General features: G+C 37.7%; 1 protein-coding gene across 2 annotated transcripts in view; it reads right to left on the reverse strand.

Annotated features, from left to right (window-relative positions):
• ST7 (suppression of tumorigenicity 7) overlaps positions 1 to 24,556 on the reverse strand; it is a 136,267-nt gene that overhangs the window by 21,293 nt on the left and 90,418 nt on the right. For both annotated transcript variants that reach the window (XM_036400915.2, XM_036400916.1), the window contains exons 6-9: positions 23,455 to 23,530; positions 21,523 to 21,677; positions 18,433 to 18,530; positions 6,244 to 6,358 (exon numbers count right to left, since the gene is read on the reverse strand). In XM_036400915.2, the coding sequence (XP_036256808.1) occupies positions 6,244 to 6,358; positions 18,433 to 18,530; positions 21,523 to 21,677; positions 23,455 to 23,530 (444 nt within the window). The remainder of the gene's footprint in view (positions 1 to 6,243; positions 6,359 to 18,432; positions 18,531 to 21,522; positions 21,678 to 23,454; positions 23,531 to 24,556) is intronic.

The raw sequence follows: 24,556 nt of genomic DNA on the forward strand, positions 1-24,556 counted from the left end.
GGCACGAGCACATCTTCAGTGACAGGAAGAGAAAATATTTCTGAACACCTCCAATAATCCTCTTTATATCAAGTTTTCCTTAACATCAGGAGTTAAAAGTTATTTCCAGTAAACAGAAATGCCTTTTAAATATATTAAAACACTATCACAAAACACTGTCTTCTAGTAGACAGTAGGTGTTTCTGAGCTGCAAACGTCTGTGCATATAGATTGCAAGCTGATTCAAAATTAACAGCTGGCATCTGCAAGGAAGAGAAATGTGGTGAGATGAGCTAAGGCTCAAATACACCATGTGAATCCTTTCTGCAGAAGAAATGGGATTTCTCAAAGAATGTTGTGTTCAAATCTGATCACCCATGGTCAAGAACAACAAAAGCAAACAGAAGGATTGGACTGTTTTTGTGTCAAACAAAATGAAATAAAGACTGAGAGAGGATCCAGCTGTTTACTATGCAGACCCACATGGAACACCAGGAGAGAAGAAGGGTTGCTCAGGTAAAGGACAGCATTGGCACAAGAATAAAAAATTCAGAATTAAATTTAGGCCTCAGATAAAAGAAAGTTTCTGTGAAATGAACATTTGAGGGAGATTTCCAGGTAGAACAGTAGGGCAAAAAAACCCAACTAATTCTAGGATGGGGCTTGCTGAGCTCGTGGAAGGGGCAGTATCATGCAGGGAATGCAACAGCAGGGGCCCTGATTCACCCAGGAGGCCTCTTCCAGTACTATGCTGCTAGAGAGCAAGCAGCACTTGTTTGAGGATAATACTTACAGACCCCTAGCAATGGAAGAAATAGATACAAATGTTCATGTTTATAACAGAGTGGTTGGAGTTGGAAGTGAGCTCTGGACATCATCTAGTCCAACGGAGACAGCCCTAACAGGTCCATGCCTGCTTGCTTTCAAAAATGTTTTTCTTTTTGTTTGCTACATATTAGACCAAAAGTATTTAATCCTGCTGTATGCTTGTCTATGACTACAATACTTGAAAATAATTTTGCCTTAATCTCCAAAACTTCACCCTCATATTTTAGAGAGAGACATAAACAATTATGTCTAGTAACAATTTGGATTTAGCAAGGGAATTGTGTCCAAACTAGCCCTAGGAGATATGTACTCTGTCAGAACCAAAGCGAAGTTTTAATAAATGACTGTGTCCAGCTCTCTGAGCCATCTGGCAAAATATCTTCACATACACTGTTTCCCACCCTCCTGTGATTACTTGTGGAGCTCACACAATGTGCTGAAAGATGTGACTGCTATTCTGTTGTCAAATCCATCAGGACATTTTTGCCTAATAGAAACTGATGTGTCAATCTAGAAAAGAGTCTCCTTCTTTCTTATTGCTTGTATTGTTAAACAGAATGCAAAAATCTAGACTTAATTTATAAGAATTTTCTTTCAATAAGCCCCAATCATGTATGAGGAGGGCTGGGAAAGCAAATTCTTACAATTCATTTGCTTCTTAAGCAGTTGCTTATGAGAATGAACTGATGGAAAGATGCTGTGGATATGCAGAATATGCCATATATCATCTAAAAAGGTCATGGGATCTAGTGTTCTTATCAATAGAAACTAAAAAAAATATGAATCTAGATATGGAATGATGCGACATTCCCTACCAAGTCAGCAGAAGGCTCTAAACATGAAGAGACAGGCATGTTGCAATTGCTTCAGTCATTAATAAATGCAAAAATATAAGTCACTAATCACAAATTATTCCCAATTTTGCACAGGTGATAGGAAGAATTGCTTATAGATTGAAAGCACTCCAGCAAATAAATATGTGCAGGCTGGAATCAGTGATGACAGAAGAGAGATGCAGTCATGTATAAGGACACAAACATTAAGAAAGGAAGTGAATTAAGCAGATACAAATGGCAAAAAACAAGAGTAACGTGATGGAAATCATTAAAGAAAAGTATGAGATGAATATCAGGGGAAACCACTATCAGAAAGATCCGGTATCCCACTAGAACACTGATCACATTTTCCTACAAAATGTAGTAGAAAACATGCTAGAGAGAGCACAACTATACGTATGGTGCTTATGAAAACTAGTTCTGATTCTCTGTACTTCTGGCATTCTTTCTCAGTAGTGGGAAACACCCCAATCAAATACAGTCCCTATGGTACAGTGGGAAAACCACAAGTAGCCTTTATTTTGCCATAACCACAACTAAAATTTACACTATTCAGATATGGAAAGATTTAAAATTGCTGATTTTAAACATTTCATATGCCACTCTTGCTGACAAGCATATCAGTGACCAAGCAAGTGCCAGCCACTTTAACTTCACCAAGTTCAATCCTAAATGCCTAGAGTAAGGAATAATTTCTGCTTAAGAAAGTTAAAGACAGCAAGACTAGTATAATTACTTTAGACTTCTTGCGCTTTTGCACAAACAGGCAAAACAAAAAATGCCACAGAGTCATTTGGCAAAAAAAAAGAAACCAAATGGTATGAACAGACACAAACTGTTGCTAAAACCCAGCTGAAGTGACAAATGATTTTGATATGGAGGAAAGAAATCAGTTCTTGCAAGCATAAGCTGGAAAAGATGTGAAAGGAACAAAGACAAACTATTCTCTCAATATTACTGTTACACAAACTGGAGGTCTTGATTTGTGTCTCTTGGAGAAGGTAGATTAGATTTTGGTATAACCATAACTAAAAGGAACTTTCTCTTAAGATATCTCTTTCAAAGAAATAAAAGGGTTATAAAACACTGTTTATGAGGAAATGGCTGCTTCCATACTGCCATTTTCTGAAGAAAAGTCTTCATTGCACTTAGAACACCTACCCATTTAGCTCCACCAGGTAGAATACCTCCAAAACATCAAGTATAACATGGAAAGTAATGAAACTATCTATAAAACCCCTGGGGACCATAGCTAATGTAACTGAAGGCTGCATGCAATTGCTTAATCAATCTGCAACTCTCTACAAAAGGACTGCCTTCAATATAAATAGAATTTGCATGCATAATCTGTAAGGACAGTAAGAAATTGGACAGAAGGGGGCAGAGAAAAGAGTAGCCACGAATTAGCCACATTTTAGACAAGTCACTTCTCTGTGTTAACTGTTAGGATTTCACTAAGTTGTAAGTATTCCAAGAAAAAAAAGTCTTTATTTTTAAAGTTGTCTTGGGTTGCAAGATGTAGCTGGGGGTGTGTATTCTAGTGCCATCTGTTAGAGAGGGGGCAGTTATCTTCTCTTAACTGGGCAGTTCTCTTTATCTCTTCCACAACCAATCCTCTCTCTCTGGGAAATATCTGCTGGTAGGGGGCCATTGAGTCTCACTGCAGGACTGATAAAATTACATCATCCCACTGGGAGATGCTCTACCCAGGGGGAGGAGCCAAGCATTCCTACCTGGATATAATCTGAGATTTGGAACACCAGAGGAGCAGCCTTTTCCCACTGGATTCCAAGAGGAACACCAGGCCCATCTACACCCCTACCAGACCTTCAGAGGTTTGGTACAGGCTCACTACTACAACAGAACCACACCTGCCACTGCAGGAGGACTGCAGCCACCATTTAATCAGATTGCTACTAACACCTGACCCACAGGGTGTCAGGTCATATTCTGACTTGGTCAGTGGTTTTTTTTATACTATTACATTTGTATTTTACATTTTTCTATTAAAGAACTGGTATTCCTATTCCCATATCTTTGCCTGAGAGCACCTTAATTTCAAAATTATAATAATTCGGAGGGAAGGGGGTTACATTTTCCATTTCAAGAGAAGCTCCTGCCTTCTTTAGCAGATACCCATCTTTTCAAACCAAGACAAAAGTGTTTCTTCAAAGGTCTGCATTTTAGGCCATTCAAAGGCCTAATTTAAAGTAGGATTCTGCTTGAACAAGCTGCTACCAAATAGAAAAGTGTCAAAGCATAGAGCAGAATGAGATCTTTTGTATTTAAAACCCATTTCCTTTCTATGTGTCCTTTGCTCTAAAATATTGTCTCAAGTGAACTCTGCATTTGGGACTCTGGCATGGTGATGTGGCCTTTCTCCTTCTCTGCAAAGAGATATGTGAGAAAAGAATCTGTGTAAGATGTTCATCCTGCAAACCAGAAGGCTTTTAGTCTCACTGGAAAACACTGTATTTTTAAAAAATGAAAGCAAGGACAGGTTTAGAGAGGAACCATTGCATCACTAAGATTAAACACAGAGGCATCCATTCTGTCTAAACCTGACTTTAAATTGACAGAAAAGTCTGGGTTTTCACACAGTGCCCAGGTTATCACGTAAAATCTATCAAAGCAACTGGCTGCCCAGGGAAATTAATAAATCAGTTGCTCCAAGCATCCCTACAAGCAGACCAACTCCCCCAGCCATAACTATTTCTGCTGTAAATAACATGGATATGTGTTAAATCAGAGCCAAAAATATTTTCAGAATTCAACAGTATTTAGGTCATCCTCACTCTACTGACAGACACTGAACTCTGAAACCATAATGATGTAGCTCAGCAACAGTGCATGCTGTTCCACTAATGAGAGCCTTTTTCCATGAATAATGAGTATGGACATCAGCTCTGTTGCCAGGTACATAATATAAACACAATTTAACACATGGCTTTTGGTAAAGCAGTGCATCTGCTTGCAGAGGCTGAGGTTTCACATGATGTGGTCCAACATTTTAGCATTTTAGCCCAGGGTGGGAGCAGACTGCTTGAGGAAATAATTTGTTCATATGTTATCAAAATACAATAAATCAGGTTTGGTCTTAGTCAAAAAAAAGCAGTGGAGTGGGACCAACAGAAACTGCAGATAGGGAAGTATAAATGAGTTCAGTGTTTTATATTCCAATAAATCTTACAACACATGAAGCTGATGAGTTCTAAAATGAGCTGAGACTCCCTGAGACAGGCCTTCTGAGACTCATGAACTGTGAGGGTTATACTGGTTAAGCCTGTGTTTGCTGAGTCCTTTTGCAAACCCAGTGCATACACACACGATACCAAAGTGTGAGCTGAAACTGCCTATGCTCAAACAGCCAAAGTAAGAGCTTTTTCTTAAAAGTCTCATTTGTTCTGACTCTATCACATGCTTTTGAGAAAATGAAACACACTTTCAATTTTTATCAACTTCCATGACATAAAGTGCTACCATGGTATTGTTTAAAATCAGGAATCAGTGCTTTCAGCATGCCAAAGTAGAGCTGGCACTGAGTTTAGTCTTGAGATTTGAGAATACAGGCTTAATACCCTGTTCTGTCACAGTTCTGCTATTTCCCAGGACTATTACCTCATAACTACACTGAAGACTAGAAGGTGCCAACATACTGTGATGCCTGGGGAATAAAAACCAGCATTTCTACTTTTTTGCTTTTTAACATGGCAAAATAAAGAACATAGACATCTCTCCCAGGGTCACAAGAATTACTGAAATACAAGGAGCTACTAGAAAGACTCTGATGTGACCACTTTAACAGCCAATGTCTTCAATTAGACTAAGTACAACCAAGATCTCTTCCAGAGTCATTACTGCTACTGAATGGCAGTATTCAAGCGCCTGGGTGACATTTTGATCTCTGCTTAGAATGATTTGACTCCAAAAAGAGTTGAAAACATTCCAGACTGGACTGGTAGAAGTGATTATCACTAATGTTACTTGTAACCAGCTGCTTATTTATGTTTTTCTTAAATAGTCTTCAAGTTTAAAGACCTAGAGCTCCAGCAGCTGTGATTTAAACATGAAAAGAGTTGCAGTGCTGCATAAGCCAATGTTTACTGAAAAACAGAACAAAATAATACAAAATGTTCACCTAGTCTTCTGAGCTTCCCAAAGTTTCCCTATAAGAAATGAAGTCTGCTACTCAATAGGTTGCTATGAAGTTAAATCAATGTTCTCTTCCATGCTACTAAGTCAACAATCACAGGTAAGTCCATGAGGGAGCTGATAATATTTTCTTCAGAAAAGGATTGAATAGCATGCTATAAAAATTCAGCAGAACCTAAACAGTCATTTCTTTAAACATCAACAGAAAACACAGAAAGCACAAGGGAGCTGCTAGTGAGTGCCATCTCCTTGTACAATGATTTCAGCATGGGCTGGCAGAAAAAATGCACAGTATTTCATCTTTGGATAAAGGACTGTGTAAGGGCTTGTATGAAGCTCACAGCTATCAACTTAATTACAGTGTTTCCTAAATATTGGGAGTTTGACTTAAATACATTTCTTCTGTGTGTATCACCTAGAGAAAATTCAAATACATATTTGAACTTACCATCATACTTTGCTAAGACTGCCTGGACGTCTGCATATGCTTGCAGTTCCAGCAAAGCCTCTAGCAGGTTTTCGTGGATGTTGAACATGCTGAGCAGGGGAAACTCCTTCATCAACTACAATCAATAACATATGAAAGGGTTAGATTATTAAAATGGAGAAGGTTTCTTGTTCAAAATGCATTGAAACAGACAACACCAAGTTAAAACTCCTCAGTTCCCCTTGCTCTTAATTCTTTCCCAAAGCTCACGATTATCTCAGAAATTTCTGAGCTCATAATGGATACAAGGTCAGGTTCTTGTCAAGAATGCTTGTATAGGATGTAATTAGTCAAATCCAACAACCCAGCTATCTGAACACATAACTCTCCTTCAATGAACAGGCTTCTTCAAAGTGAAAAAGAGTTATTGTTCTGGGGAAGAATCCTCACCAGTGTACTGCCAGTGTATCAGCTGTACGTAATCCAGCACCTCTCTGGTAAAACCATAAAATACATTGAAAAACCACAATACCAGCAAATTAGAGATGTTACTTATCTACTTACATAGAGAAGCTTACATATATGCAACCATATTATCAAGTATGTGATACCAGGATTTGTAATTGTTCGTACTTAAGAACACCATTGCAATTGTGGCCAACATTAAAAAAAAAGAGAAAGAGAAAGGAGGGAAAAGGAGGGAAAAGGAGGAAAAGGAAAAGGAAAAGGAAAAGGAAAAGGAAAAGGAAAGGAAAGGAAAGGAAAGAAAGAAAGAAAGAAAGAACAGAAAGAAAGAAAGAGAAAGAAGAGAAAAGAAGAGAAAAGAAGAAAGAAAAGAAAAGAAAAGAAAAGAAAAGAAAAGAAAAGAAAAGAAAAGAAAAGAAAAGAAAAGAAAAGAAAAGAAAAGAAAAGAAAAGAAAAGAAAAGAAAAGAAAAGAAAAGGACAGCAACAATAGAAAAGGTAAAGTTCATGCAAATCAAACACCGTAACTAAGGAATACATCTTGTATGACAAACTGAATGAAATATGGAGTTAAAACAATCAAATCTTTTCACATGTAAGTGCCTCTACTTTATGAACTAAGCCACTGAAAGATACCAGGAATATATTTTTAGATACCCTCAGTTTCAGTATCTGCATAGATTCAAATGGCTGAAGCTGATACTAAATTGCATCTCTTTTTTAAGTCACATCTATAAGAACCATCCATGTTTTTTACTGCAGAATTGATGAAATAATATTTTTTATTGTCAGAGTGATTCTCTAAAGAACTGAAGTGTTAAAAGATCCTTGCTTCCTTGTGTCCCTTCTATGGTTAACTGCTTTCATGATGTAGATTCAGCACAAAAAGGTCCCTGACAATGAATAACTGGGGTAGCTGATATTACCACTGCTTCTCAGGAACTTGCAGGGAAATACTAAAATTTACAATCTCTCTGATAGGGTTTATGAGAACAGAAATACTGTAACATGCCAAGTAAAGAATATGACTCAAGGTCAGCCTTGCTCTATTTGAAACTAATAAGCCAGATCTGAAAACTCTGACAGTTAATAAACCTACCTTTCAAGATGTAAACAGCAAAACTGATGAGAACCAGCAAATCTTAATCTCACAAACAGATAAGATAAAAGTAAAAAGGATTGAAACAAGGGATGGATATTCACCAACAACTTCAAAAAATGAGAAAAAGGTAATGCACTGGAGCTTCTCCACTCTGTTAAGAAAAGAGGCCTTAACAGGTAAACAGAGAAGCAAAGCACAGAGAATTTCTTTCTTGTGAAATGATCTGGTATAAGCTAATGGAAGAACTACTCTGACCTTAAGACTCTAAATTTGTCTGTCTGGAATAGCATGGACTTTGCTGCAGTTTGAGGAATATTAGAAGATGACAGGCAAGAATGGCAGTGTTTTATTTAACTGATTATATAAATTTCTGGTGAGAATCAGGATCACTGAGAGAGCAGCTGAAAGAGGCCACTGAATTTTTCATGTTAATGGCATGGGGATGGCCATAAACTCCTGGTTTCATTGGTAGGAGCTGAACCTGTGAAAAAGAGCACAAACAAAACTGCAAAACTTTTCTCCTCCATTAAAAAAAGAAAAGACCACAGATCTTGAGATCTTGATGCTCACATAGCTTAAGTGAAAGGGTTTCAGAATAAAATAAAAAGTTTAAGTCATTGTTTGTGAAGAGAAGTAAGTGCAGGTGAAAATTCATTCAATCACATTCATTAGCTAAAGATCCATCATTAAGTCTACTTCTCTTCATTCTTGTCCTTACTCACTATTGGATGTTTAAGAGAGGAAGCTACTATTTGGCAGGAAAGAGCATGACAGAATCTGGCTCTACATAAATGTGATTTAAAGTCCAAAATGAACATCTTGCAAAGAAACCTCTCTAAGGGATTAAGAAAGATTATCCCTGCTCATTGAGAATGAATAACTGCTGGCAAAATAATATTCCCTCCATCAGTGAAGAGAAGGGAAGAGCTGCTAGTTAGAGATGTAATCTGGCCAGTAAAAGCTCTTACTCTGGTTCTCTGCCTCTCACTGACATCACTCACTGATTATTTTTTTTGCTATTTTAATTAGGTTCTGTCAGAGTGATAAAGCCTGTCTCAGACAGCAGAGGAATAAAGGTCACTGTCTGGACTGCCAGGCCTCCAAACTGAAGTGTTAATAAAGGTTTCATCTGGGAAAGGTCGAGTGTTAAGAAGTCTAAACCAGTTATATTGAGCTCAGTTAATACTGTAGCTTCAAAAATAAAACAACTCTAAGTGACCACTCAGCTATTTGAACACTGACTGTGCATAAATGACAGCATGTTTGCTATTAAAAAGAAGAAAAAGAAGACATTAACTCATTTTTCTGTCATATCTGGATGTAGAGTTTCTAGTTCTCACTGCAAATAATTTCCAGTCACAGTAAAAATTTGTTTACTGAGAAACCTGCCAGAAAGTAAAGCCACTTGGATGGAAGAATATTATGACAGGTCATCTTTCAGGTCTCATAGTGAAAGCAAACACTGGGAAAGAAAAAACTGCCACAAGGTCCAGTGGCTGGTCAGGGAAGGCCACACACTGGGTCATGCTGAGGAGCAGTGGGAGCAGACTGAGCTTGCTCCCCTCCCTAGCAGATGGAGGGGGAGCTGGTTCATGCTCCACACAGAGATGTAAATATGGGCATCTTATTCCCAATTATTATTCCCAAACATTATACCTTAATTATTCCCAAACACAAGATGAAAAACACACCCTTGAGTTCCCCAGACCCATACATGGAGCTCTAACTGGCCTCCAGTTTAAGAGGCACAGACATCCCTTTGCACCCAAAGATTTATTTTCTGCAAAGTTACAGACCAGTATTTGCCAAATCATTTGGATTATAAATTTAAATTATTTTTACTTTACTGTAACCTGAGAAATAATTTCTTTTGAGTGGCAAGCACAGCACTTCAAGACAAGATGAAAGCTCTGCTATCATCTTTCTCCACACCTTCAGACCTCAAGAGACAGCCACCAAATTCAGCACTCAAGATTTCCTGAGCCGCAGAGCCACTATAGCATTTGACATATACACTACTTAGAACTAAAAATGCCATTGTAAAATTCAAGCTGGTTGGATTCTTGGCTGGCATTAATGAGAAGTGTTCCACTGAGCTAAACGAATTTTCACACCATGTGAAAACAAGACAGCACATGGCCATAAATGTATTCCCTCTTTACAACATGAGGATATTCAAATGGCTGTTGAACATTTAATGCCAAATCTGTGTTCACAAGGATTTTACTTTGAACTTCTATTGGTCAAAACACTTTCTGGAGATCCAAGTCAGACCTGGAGCTGGGTTTGTACATATTCCCTTCCAATTCCTCTGTGTGTTTAGGGGAAAGTAGGTACAGGTGTAGAAAGTGGAACTGCTTTTCTCTGAAAGAGTCATTATGTATACTGCAAATATATAGAAAAGGTAGTTTTGCAGGTAATTCAGTTTTAATTTTTTAGATAAATATATTTTAGGAATATAAGTTTGCAGAAAAATTCTGGAAGTAAGTCTGACACAATCTGAACATATCTGAACATTAGTCCCAGAAGCACCCTATTCCCAGATTCACTTCAATTCACATTACAGGGTGCAGGTTCAATGATTTTGTGATAGATATGAAAAAATGATGATTGGAAAAAATACCTTATGGTACAAAGAAATTCACATCTGATTTGTTGGATGAGGAACAAGTTTCATCTCCCAAAGGACATTTATTGAAGAAGATTCCCTAACTGAGACTATTTCAGTTATTGCCATTTTCATTTAGATATAATTTTTAAAACATTTTCAAGGAATGCAGCTCTAATGTCTGCATCAATTATTCTCCCTGTGACAACACTAACATTATGAATCAATTAACCAAGAAACATTATTTGTGTACAAACCCACTATAACCTGCAGCTTATACCTACAACTAGACCCCAGGACTCAAGGGAATGCAAAGGTGGACAAATGAATAATGTTATATACAACATGCTGTTGACACATTTATTCTCCATTTGCATGATTATATGCATGGTCACAAAATTTATGGGCAGGGCATGCAATCATTCATTGTACTGTTTGTACTCCCATCTTCTCCACAAACCAGCAGTAACATTAGTCAGATCAATATATTCAACTGAATGCATTCAAAAAATGCAGCATGAATTTATCCCAAAATAAAGAGACAAGAAAACAAGGGGAATTCAATGCAAACAGTGAAACTATTACAACCTTAGTTACTAGTGCATATGTTTCTGCAGTGGTATCTGAAATGGAAAACTGTCTCCTAAAGAAAGAATGGCAAGGCTGCCATCTTTCAGGTGCAGCTGTCCACCAAAACTGAAGGACCAAGCACACAGTATGGATAGCACTGGCATTTTCACAAGTGCTTTGCATAAACTGCTTTCTGGCATAATGACCCGTAATCTGCTAACTGAACGAGGTGGCAAAGGTAAAACTCCAAGCCATTTCTGAGTAGAAAAACAGAAGTTTCCATTTCTGTGAACTTCATTGTCTGCAGATGACCTTTCAGATGTCAAAGCTCTGACTGAAGCTCACCCTGGGCTTGAGGCATTGAAAACATGTCACTCCGTGTTGACCTTCTGATGTCTAATTAGATACACTAATTCTTAAGTTGTTCTCCTGGCCAGCTCAACTGGCAAGGACAGAAGGACAGAAACACTGTGAGAAGACTAAAGTTAGCACACAAAAAGCCTCAGATGCTTAAAAATGAGTCTAACTCCTGGTCCTAAAAGTGCAATTTATTCCACCTGTGTCTCTTTATGAGTGGGATTCGTGGGATAAAAACGCATCATAGCTCTTGGAGTTAGAAAAGTATCTAAAATACACTGGAGCTACCTGAATCAAAGTTCTGCTTAATTATAGCAAAAGCAGGATTCTGTCAATTCATTAATTCCTGTAAGTACTGCATTCCTTTTGGTAAATGATCACAGGTTTCTTTGGAAGCAGCTCTACAGTTACCCTTTTACAGCTCAGAGAGGATAGCAGCTAAGAAACCAATTTAGTCAGATCTTGTTGTTTTGAAGCTTGGAAATGATTAGCAGTAGGATCCTTGTATTTTCCTCATATGTGGAATTCAGGAAATTTGACAACTTCAGAGTGTAAGAAAAGAGACCCAGATCCAGTTCACACTAACTCTGAGATGGCATGGGTTTATAATTTGCCAGCATTCCATTTTAAACTTGAATTTAGAGCTAGCGCTGCATAATATTCAAAAGACAATATGACTTCAATGTAGGATTAACAATGAGTAAATTAAGTGAAAAATAATCTTACTAAATATGCAAACTCTAAGGAAATATGTTAGAGCATGAAGCCTTTTTATTCTCTCTTAATTGGAGGATTAAAGTCTTTAGAGTATGACAAGTTCTTTAAAGAATACAATTATGAAAATGCTGTTATTTGGACTATGCTGTAAAAAATAAATGTATTTCAGGAATTAAGGGGAATTTTAAAGACAGATGTAGCATGAACCCAGAAGAACACAAGTTGTTCCAGATTTTACACTTACTACTAAACAATTACATTATATAAAACATGTAACAGTTTTAAATTATAATAATGTTTGTCACATCAAATATTAGTAACTTTATAAAGAATGAAAATAAAGTCATTACTCACAGTCCTGCTGAAAAAAACCCCTTTATTTGCATCACAGATTCACAGAATGTTTTGGCTTAGAAAGGACCTTACAGATCATCTAGTTCCAACCCCCCTGCTGAGGGCAGGGATACCTTCTACTAGAAACAACCTGCTCATGAAAACTCATATTAAATACATCTAATTCTCCCTGAAAGTAGAAGTGGCTACTAAGAGGTGGCAAAAGCAGTAGACAGAATTAATCCTTGAAAGAACATCCCAAAGTACTTTTTTCCAGAAACTGATATAATTTTAGAAGTGGATTTTTAAGTGAAATAAAGTGAGGAAATTATTTAGGAGCTCAAAAATGAGCTACGATGATCTAAAGAGATGAAAGACCATAATTAACGTACTATACAAGTCTCTGAATATTGACTGATGCAAGATGGACAAAAAGGAGTCCAGTTACCAGGGCACCCACCAAGACCATGTGACTATATTTTTTCTTAATGGAATGACAATGCTGGAAACCTGTAATTTTTATGAGAAACATTACTGTCAGTTTAGGTAGTAGGCACCAAATTTTTAGCTTTTGAGAGTTCTGAGCAGAATCGTAATGATGACTAAAAGTGAGGGGTCTGAGTCATGTGAAGATAAAGGAAGGGATAAACACCATTAGGGGAATCACAGAACTCTCCATTTTAAGAGCCCACTGAAATGAGGGATATTCCAACTCGCTCTACCCACTTGCCATACCATGTGAATCTGTGAACAAACAAACTGTATTTGAATATAGAGACATATGAAAATTTTAAAATCAGCATTTATCACTTGCTATTATTGCAGTGCTTGTGGATCAGAAAAAGAATTAACTGAAAATATCAATCTGTGGTGGAGACTGGCAAATGTCACCATTCACAGGAGAAGCAAAATATATGTAAAAGTATAGTAGTAGTAAAGAACAGCAAAATCTATGAGATAACACTGATCTCATTGAACCAAATACCTTCCCTTCAAATTTTAATAAATGGTGCTTGAAACAACTGCTACAGATGTGAATAAAACTAGAATCCCACTCACAGCAGAGCAGCCTGCCTAACCTCACCTGTGTAACACAAGCCAAAGAGTCTTGACTCACTAACTCTTGCCTCAAGTACAGAAGGATTGGGAGAGCCAGACAGTAGCTGTCACACAGAAATTGTGTTGTTAAGTTGCTAGGGATCATAACATCTTTATTAGGAATAAGAACTCCCTTTGTTTCACACAATTTGGTAATTCAAGGTGCAGAACACTGTTCTGGCTACATATATGTCTTACTCAAAAAGTAATCAGCATTGCACACAAGAATACAGAATTCAACAGAATCTTGAATAGAAATCCTTATTCAAAGCTCAGCAAAAGAAGTTGCAAAGAAAGTATGCTAGATTTGCAGAATTATCATACCAGCAAAAATCATTAATACAACTGATCAGAAGAAGATAAAAACCCAGCCTACCAATATCATTAAAATTGATTTCGTGTGGTTGAGTACTCTTTCAAACCCTTCAAGTGACATAACCTCTTAAACTATTTCAGATGCTTAGGGCAGCCCAACAATTTACAGGACTTCTCATTCAGCCAATGGCTAAGCATGCAGCACTCTTGACAATACAAGCTGCTTAGGTGTCCTCTGTGGCATAAAATACACATTTAGTGACTGCAGGTGAGCACCAAGATGAACACAAAAACACATTCAACTGAAATATCCTCAGCAAGGTTCTCAGAGCTAAATATGTGTAGAAGCAGACTTCTAGGTCCTTTATTGTGATCTAAAGAATAATTTCTCAGCAGATATGACTAATACTAGAAATAAAATACACTTTTCTGACTCTGAAAATGTGTTTGTCATTCTTTCCTTCTCCAGACCTAAGGAAGACCTGGAGACCCTCTTCTCTCCCTATACCTCACTCAATTCTGAACAAGTTGCTGAGCATAGGGCAACTTGCAATTCCACTGTCTCAGAAATATGTACTTAATAAGAACACAAAGCAATCTTCGAGGGAGTGCATGCCCATGGGGCAGGAGATAAATACACTCTAGAATGAGTTTCTTTCATCTTCTCTCTGAAGGAGGAAGCAATTAAGAACTTCCACTTGCTTTGTCCACTAGCATACCTTTTGCCTGCCACTCTTCTCTTTCATAAACATACATCTCCCTCCAATTAAAGTTTGTTTCACCAAATGTTCTCCAGAACAATCCCAAGAAGCTCAAATTAATTTGACAATTCATCTTCCTGCATGGTACACTTTCATCTGGATACTCCAGTGACCCAGTTAAGAAAAATGACTGTGTTGGCCTGCTCCTGAATTCAGTGGTGCAGTCACTGATTCAGTCACCTACAAAGCAGAGAGGGAAGTGCCTTTGCATACCCTCCACACACTCTGTTTTCCATCAATGAAAAACACAAGATGCAAACTTAGCACATTCCTGTTTTCTTCCATTGTAATGGTGAGGGATTCTGAAAAGAGCAGATGGAAAGCAGGTGGCACAAAAAGCTACCCTTGCTCATCACAACTACTGGCTTGCAACACTGTCCACAAGGAAGATTCAACACAAGGGATACTAAAGATTACTCACAGCCACCATTATGGCCTTTCCCCTCTGCACATACTAAATCCTCCAACATCATTTAGAACAAACTACTTAAAATCCTCCTAACATAATCAGCACAACAAATAAAATAACGAGCACTGTAGACTTTCTCCTCGGGGACAGTAAAAGCAATCTAGTTCCCTCACAGACCATATCATGCTCTGTATAAACAATAATAAAACTGGAATAATTCTGTTGACTACATTGGAGTTATTCCAACAATACACTAATCAAAATGAGATCACAAGTTAACTCAATATATACAAGTAGTGACAGCTGCTGGTTTCTATAGCAAAATATAGTAAATAATTATCATCAGAAATACAAGCAAAAGCAACACCTATGTATGATTCCATTACATGCTTCCATGGAAACTACAGGTTTGTAATTCCCATTAATTCAACTGAATGAATTACGTCCAAGCAGCAAAGCCAGCAAAAAAATACTGTCTCAAAATCAATCATAGAAGCAACAAAAATTCCTACCCAGTTTTTTAAAATTAAAGCACCCTTGATTTTAAACAGTTTTTAGAATCAGTTTTTAAAAAAGTCCCTGCTTTTAAAAACCTTCAATATAATATTAAGAAATATGATTTTCCTATCAGCAGTGTATATAACCATAAAATAAAACTCTTATTTAAGTCACCAACAGCTCATTTTCCTTCTATTAAGGTGCTTTAAGTAGGATCTCAGTCTTTTCCTACAAAAAATTCAAGCAAGACAATCTAATCCATCAGTAATGTCCTCAAGATGGCCTCATATATGCAATAAATTAAACACTCTCAAATATTTTATTTTTTCGAAGTGGCAAAGACTCACTACATCCCAATCATATTTCCCAGATGGTGTCATGAACCTCTTAACACTTCATTTCCATCATGTTCCATGTCTTGAGAAACCTGTTTTCAATCTTTCAAACAGGGCCTCCACCCTCTGTTCCCTGATGTTAGATTCAGCAGTCCCCAGCCAACATATTCTTCATATTCTTTCTAGGATGAATAAATTCATCTCCTTCCTCATCAATCACAAAGAAACCTTCAATGACAGATTCATGTTCTTCAAAACTCTCCATAAGTGTACTATTTATGTCTTCTATGAAGAAATGGAGGATATGCATTCATCAGAAATAAGTAGCTCCAAGCCAATCTAGGAGAAGCATCTGCAAAGCTGACTTGACCCTGATTTTGCTCCCAGCGTACTGGAGCTGTGACCTAGAGTTACTGCTGCTTTAATATTTCATCTAGAGACTTGCTAATTCTCAGCTCTGCTTGCTTAAAAAGAAGAGCTGTAAAGGTATCTAATTCAGTTCTGAGAATTTGGCTCGGTGTCTCTATGTGGAAAAACACAGAATGCATTGATCTGAGTTGAAACTCCCTAAGATGAAATTCCATCTTTATACCTCCTCTGTCTTGCATCCAGTCCTTTCATTTTAACAAAACATTCCTGTTGAAGAGGTTTTTTTGTTTTTAAGTGTCTAATAGCTGATGATTTTGTCTCTCTGTTATTGCTGCCTCTGGAAATCCACATTGTACTTAAATGCAATAATTTTCTATTTTGCTTATAAATTTCAATTTTATCTCTAGTGAAAAAATAAGTCCTTCACTAATCAAAGCTGCGTTTCTCACTTTGCATAAGAAATCTAGGACTAGACAGACCACCCAAGTCCCCAGACCAAGTGCTCTGCATACACAACTATCCATACATATTGACATCAGCAGAAGAATGCTTTACAGAGTATCTGTTCCCCATAGCCCTATCTACAAATCTCAAAACACATTTAGCAGCCCATTGTAAGCTCCAGAATTTGCCATAATTATGATGTGTGATATTTGAAGGGGAAATTCAAAATTTTATCTTTCTTGTGTATTAATGCCAGAACTTAGAATTCCAATGTCTGTCCCAGAAACATCTCAGTATTTGTCCCACAGTGCTTGTGTAACAAAATTCATGAAGAATCAGTGGAGCTGGCTGGACTGAAAACAATGTTTTTGAAATCAACGTTCTCCCAGCTGACCAGAAGACTGCTAAAACAGGTCTTTCTTCCTCATCCCTCTTTCTTACACTCCTAGCTGTACAATGGTTTTTTTGACAAGCTCTTTTTCAACAACTCTGTCTGGGATTCTAGTGGTTCTGAAAATTGAGAGTTGTGTGCCTGAAGAGCCCCAGCAAGAGTCAGAAAACAAAGTTACTCACCACTTGGCATCTGTAGATGCTTAGGATGAGACCCTCCATTATTATTGTGAACTCTGCTCAGTGTTTTCAAAAAATGCTTATGAGTGCTCTAGTTTCAAGAGATGTCAAATCCTGGATTCCAAGCTGGCAAACACACTTGCCCTACTGCCCCTGATGCAAGTGCCTCAGCTCCAGAGACAGTCACTTTCCTTTTTACATTAAAATTCCCACTGACACATAACAAGAATTTTCCTTTTCACTAGGTAGCTTCCTGGACCATTCATCTGAGCTGCCTAAAACACACTTTACAGGTGCTTCATTCCAGTCTGGGATTTAATTTTGTGCATTTAAAATTTAACACCTGCATCCCAATTTGCAGAACTATGCATCTTGCTGTATTCATCTCTTCAATTTTTTTGTGGGAGCTGGAATATGAAGTGTAAGAAACAAAGGAAATTGGGAGTTTTACCATCATTTGCCCAGAGATGTAGGGCTCCATTCCTCCTTCTGTCACAGATTTGCTACCTCAGGTGATGTAAGTCACCTCCTCAAAGAACTGTGTTCCTAATCTGCATCCTGGGAATATCACTGAAAGAAATTTTGGGCATTCACTGCTACATTGAAAAACTTGAGCATTTTACATATTTGAAACATGTACATTGCCTAATGTGAACAGCTGCCCCTTCTGCTATCTCCAAAATAGCTACTGTTCAGTGTTTCAAGTCTGTAGCTTTTTAGCTTGTAACTACCACTGGTAGCTCCCCTGCCTGCAAAGACACAATACAGTCAGCCCCCATCTCAGTTAACTACAGATTCTTAACTTGGGGTTTGACTTTTTAGTGATAGGTTTTGCATGAATAATTAACACCCTCAGAGCTGAATAGTGTGACACAAACGATGCACAGAGCCAAACTGCAGCTTTGAAGGAGAAAACAGAATACTTAAGACACGCTTATGAAGTTAGCAGCATTCACCACATGGCTCAGACAAAAAAATATTGCTAACTTCATGATCAAATAATTAAAGACTACAGTTCATTGCACATGTACCAGGATGGGAAGTTCAGTCTGCATGAGTATCCACCCATCTGGTATTTGATGTTGCTTTCATAACCCTATAAATAAATGATCACTTAACTTTGTCTTTATGTACATTACACACACAAAAGAAATACCAGCAGTGCTTACTGAAGCAGGAGTGGCTGATAACTTGAAAGAAAATGTATAATCTCCATACTACAATTATGTAAATGTCACATGTGGAAGAAATCCAAACTCACATCTCTCATCATTTTCACTGCTTCCCTGGTCCTTCCCAGCTTCCTTGCACACATTGCCAGCCTTCTTTTAATATATACTAACACATTGGTGTCCCTTCCTGTATAAGAGGAAAAAGAAACAGCATTAAGATAAAACAAAAGTTCATTTAGTATTCCAACACAAAAGGAAACACAGGGTTTTTTTTCAATTTTTTCTTACTCACTACCCTCAATGCTTTCACAAGAATTTTAATAAAACGTTACCAAAATCTGAAGATTTAGATGTGGCATAATAGAACTAAAATCAGTGGAAATAATCAAGATATACAGTGGCACAAATAAGTACTATTGGATTGGCCTTACACTGTGAAATATAAGCAGATCTGAAGGTACAGTTGTGTACATGCTTGTCAAAAAGAAGTATTAAAGCCAATCCTCATCCTCCTAACAATTCTTCTCTTAATGATTATAAGAAAAGTATACTCTGAACTTTTTGTTTACAGCCTTTATTCATTACCCAATTACCATCTTCAAATTCTGCACACCACTAATTAGGGATGACAAATTAATGTATTTCAGATATGATAGCCCTGGTGCTGGAAGATTCCCTAACAGCAAAGATGACAGAAACTGAACAGCAGTTATAATTATTCTCTTGGAGAATTCTCACTCCTTTCTTCTCATTCGCTTCAAATGCGAACTCTTAAAATGCTTCTGGACCAACAGGAAATGAGTGGACAGATAATAATCTATAAAATTACTGAATCATGAAAATGTAATACACCTGCTACAAATTATCTTTGTGTATAGCATGTGCTCTGTTAAGATTTTAGCCTATTCCTAACATTTTCAAGACTTTCATAATAAGAACAACATGGGTGCTGAAAACATTCCAAGTACCTACAAATCATTTAAAAGGTGTGATTAAAATTTTCAATAGATTAAGCAGCAGGTCAAAAGGACTTAATTTAGACGAAAAAATAAATAAGGAGAGAAGAATTTCTTTAGCTGCATTCTGTATTACCTAATTCCTTATCTCTGTATTGATTCCTATACATTTAATACACAATTTATTAGTTACATCTGTTTCAACATGTTTATGTAATGTGCTATGAGGTATACATTTCAGGTTAAGCTTCTTTTCAGGATTTTGAGCAGGAATGCTCAAAAGCCATCCACTTATTAAGAAATCAAGACATTTTTTCAGGCCAAAATTCTCTGAGGTTACTAATGACTTGGGATGACTAACAGGAGCAACCTTAAAAATAAAATTGCCCTTGCTTTTAATAAACTATCACATTTTGAAAGAGGGCAAGTTGGGTAATCAAAGTCATTATTTACTCTTTATGGTTTAACAAAATATTTTATGAAGGAGGTGAAACACATGAATAAACAGAAACATAGAACAATATGCTGTGGTTTAAGAGATTACAGTGTATTTCACCTTTAAAAGATGTAATGCCTACTCTTCATCCCAGAATTGACACTGAAAACCAGAAATGGAAATACAGGACTTCTCAGAACCATGGAACTGCAACACATGTTCCTCCTCCACAGTCCCTCCTCTCCACCTCTGGAAACCATGCAGAAGTCTAGCATACAATCAAAAGAATTCTACATGAAGTTCCTGTGTCCAAGGCAACATCTGAGGCTGGAGATTCCCTAATTTCTGTGGGTGCACACTGACATTTTCAAGGGGAGACTGAGTGCTACAGAACAGTGGGATGATCAGGTCCCTCCTGAAGACACAGTCAGAGCTGGCAGTCACTTTTCAGCCTCCCTGCTCTGTGACAGTGCACTCAGTTTTGTGATTCAATGGTTACTTCCTCTGCTGCAGTACTGAAGGGTTTCAAATCTGATGATGACAGAAGCCACCTAGCACACAGAGGTTTCAGAAATACCATACTTGTATCTGCCTGCACAAACCTTCCCAGGTTACCTTGGATAAAAACATCATGACAGTGCTTACTAACCACTTATTGTGTACTTTTCATAGAATTGTTGCCCTCAAGATGGATTGAGGGCACAAATTAAGGTTTCACAGACAACCATAAGCCTGCTAGAGCCCAAAAATTGCTTCAAGGGCTCAGTTGCTTTCTATTTTTGCTTTCACCAAAAACGAACAAATCACCCTAAATATGATTTTACAAACAACAAATGTTTAAAATACTATCCCCAAGCTTTAGGAAGCCTTAGGTTTTCAGGTATATACTTGCATACACATTTGAAACCAGGGATCACAAACAACTTTACTATGTACAATTTTTATCAGTAATCTTCAAATTATGGAGGATAGCCAGAGGCTGTGAAATCAGGTCCTGAGAAACCTGAAGATGCCCAAAAGTATAAATACTAGTGCTTGTATTTATGTAATTAATTTGTGTTATTTTTGCCTAAGGTATCCATTGTACTCTAGAAATAACCTTGACTGTTTGCTTTACTATCTCTTTGGTCATTTACTGTTAGTAAATGTATTTTCTAAGATTTAAGGAGTATGTAATAAATAGCACAGCAGATAAACCTGCTTATTCAAACTTTTTAGAAAAGTAATAAAAATCTAGGCTTCCAATTAAAGCACTTTATTACTCCATTTTTAAAAGTTTTATGTTTCTGTGACCTTTCGTAATAAATGCAACTAAACTTCCAATGTCTCACTGGCTAATGGGTCTCATTAACTTTTAGACAGAACAACACAGTGTAAGCATTTACCCCAGAGCTGATGGAAAAAAGCAGGCAAAGCATCACTTCACTCCCGTTTCCACCATGCCTTTTCACAACATAAGCCCAGTTTGCAAAAAGGCAACTTCCTTAAAGGGTGTTTAGCTTTTCCTGAATGTCATATCTCTTTGGCTCTGATACCTTTTCTTTTCTGTTAAGTACATGTGTAAGCATTTTCTGCCATGACAAAATAAAGGTACACCTGTAATCTGAGCATTGACATCTCAGCAACAGAATCAAGCAAAACCACTAAAACAGAATAGTCTGGCTCTAGGACCACATTCCAGCCAATGTCAAACACTGAGTGCATAGTTCTTAGGGGGAAAACAAAAAAACCTAAAACCCCAAATCCAAAGAACTCTTTGGAAGTTCTCTCCCTCCTAAAAAACTTACTGTGCTGGGCTTCATATTGGGCACCATGGTGCTGTAGCTGCTGGCTGCGCCTGTAACAGCCCTCTCCAGCTTTCAGAGCCTGCTTGAACAGCTTCTCTGCCTCTACAATTGTTGTTGCTTCCTCTTCAGCTAAGAGAATATAAGCAGTAGCACACCTGCAAAAATATCAGAGGAAAAACCATGAGAAAGGTATGTGAAGTAAAAGCTATACGAAGACATGCAGACCGGAAAGAATGTACTAAATACAGAGGCAAGGCAATGCTGTCCATGTACCTTTCTGATGAACTATTCCAATGAATAAATATTCTGTCAACAGCACCACAGCTCTCAGTTTTAGGACCTATATCACTCAGCCCTTGAGTACACCTACTGACAACTGTCCCAGAAAGTAAAGCAGCTGTCTCACTAATCCTACATCCCTAAAACTCCTAGAAATCAAGACTAGTTTTATGCACTATTGTTTTAATATAAACCATATCCCTTACTGCAATGATATGAAAAGAATCAACAGAACTGTAACACTTGCCATATAAAAAGAACAGATTATAAACGTAGTTGTAAAGATAAAACAACAACAACAAAGAAAACCCAACCCAGACCAAACAAAAACCAAAACAGCAACGTGCCCTTGCAGCAGCTGCACTAGAAGTGTTTCCAGCAGGCTGAGGGAGGTGATCCTTACCCTCTAGTCAGCCCTGATGAGGTCACATGTGGGTGTGCTGTGTCCAGCTCTGGGCTCCTCAGTACAAGAGGGACATGGACATGCAGAGAGTCCAATGAAAGTGATGAGGGACTGGGGCATCTCACATATGAGAAATGTGTGAGAGACCTAGGACTGCTCAGTCTGGAGAAAAAAAGGCTTTGAGGGGAATTTGTCAAAGTTTGTAAATTCCTGCAGTGAGGGGGCAAAGAGGAAAGTGCCAGGCTCCTATTAGTGGTTCTCAGGGAACGGCCCAAAGGCAATGGGCACAAAAAACCACACAGGAGGTTCCCCCTGAATCTCAGAAACAATTTTTTACTGTAAAGGTGACTGAGGACTGGCACAAGCTGTCCAAGAAGTTGTCAAGTCTCTCCTTGGAGACATTCAAAAGCCTGCTGGACATGTTTCTGTGCCAGGCATTGTAGGTGGCCCTGTTTGAAGGGAGAGGTTGCATGCTGACCTCCAAAAATCTCTGCTGACCTCAACCATTCTGTAATTCTGTGAAATGTGAGTAGGACAGCCTTATAGCTTGCTTTTCCCTTTTATGCTGCATGTTAAATCACTGTACAAGAAGAAAAACTTCCTTCTTTTCTTCTGATGAAATGCATGAAGGATTATCTGTAAAGCACCAGTTTATGGAATTCTAGAAGCTAGCAATCTAACTTCAGCAACCTAAGGGGTTCCTTTTATGCATGTTAGCAATATTTATATAGTTGCCATACCAGTAAATCACAACAGCACTGAGTTTATTGTGGGATCTCAAAATACTACACTTCTTATTGAAAAAAATAAATAACAGACTCAAGGACCAAAAGTCACAGCAAATTACATCATGTTCTCTCATATTATGAAATGAGTATTTTGAGAATGTGTTTATGAGTCTCTTCTTTCTTGCTTCTGTTCTTGATGACTGAGAAATCCAGAAGGGAACTCTCCATCCTCTAAATGCATATTTCATATGCTCATCAGGAGGTAAATTAATTAGCATTTTTCTATGCTGTTCCAAAGCCTGCTGACATCAATGGGAAGACTCCCATTGTCATCACTACCCTAAGGATCTTCTGGGTAGCTAGCACAACATGCAGCTGTGCTGCTTTCCTTCTCTTGTAGGCCTTCCTTTGACAGGCCTGTAATTGTGGTTAAAAATTACTACAGCAAACCCCCAGCTTTAAACTATCATCAAATGGTTCTTTAAAAGACAGGGAATAAATGTTAATGCTGTTGTCACTCACTCATTCAATTCCAAAGCTTCATGTGCTGCAGAAATTCGGGCTTGAGGGTTTCTCTCTCTCCAGGCTTTTTGCATTACTATTCAATAAACAAAGGAAGAGAAAGAAATATCAGTTATTAAAGGATTAACAAGGAGAATCTACTGCACTACAATGAAAGAATTTATTGATCTCAGCCTAATTCACTATAGAGCATTTCATATAGCTCAGTGATCATTCAAAAAGATGCAAAACAAACAGGAGCTTTTGTCTCAAATACTCTGTTTTTTCTTCTTTCATTTAATTAAACTTTTTTCTAGGAGAAAGTCTGGCTGAGAGATCAGGCTGTCTGCATTGCCAAGTATAGAGGTGACAAGCAGCTACCTCCTCTTGGTGTAGGAGATTCCACAGGGAGCAAAACAATAAAGGGATAGTTGGGGTTCTTATTCTAGCTCCTTATTGAGCTGTTGATTTATGTGAATGCTAAATGGAAACAACTTCCAGGCTAATATTACCACCTCATAACTACACCACCGAGTTCAGAAAATAGGATTCATATTTATTATGTGCCAAAAAACCACAACATGCTCTCCTATGTAACTATGCCTTCAGAATGCAACACCCAACTGTTAGTATCTCTCCTTTCCTAAGAGACAAAGATTTATCTCTTCAGAGGCAAATTCTAATGACTGAAACCATTGTTGTATATTTTTAGTAGAATGAAAGTCTGCATATGGACTTCACAGTACAGGCTTAACACAACTAAAGCTGCTTATACAAATTCAGTTGTAAATGTGCTGTTCCCAAATTTTTACAGACCTAACTACATCAGGGAATCAAACACAGGTCTCAAATTTTACATCAGCTCTCTCTCTTCTGTCAGTGTAGACCAAACGAAACCTGGATAATGTAACTCAACCTACTGCACTGCAGCTGGAGGAAAATTAAGCTATGTATGTTTGAAGCCACTGCAAGAAAGAGGACAAAAGGAACAAGCCTTTACACTTTTAAATGGTACCTTGAATGACTCCAGCAACACAGCAGAACAACACAGCAACACAAATTAGATCGGTTACATATATAGATACTTGTTCAGACCTAGAACTCTATAAATTCATGATCAAAC

This window comes from Molothrus ater, chromosome 5, assembly GCF_012460135.2.
Source record: "Molothrus ater isolate BHLD 08-10-18 breed brown headed cowbird chromosome 5, BPBGC_Mater_1.1, whole genome shotgun sequence".
NCBI lineage: Eukaryota > Metazoa > Chordata > Aves > Passeriformes > Icteridae > Molothrus > Molothrus ater.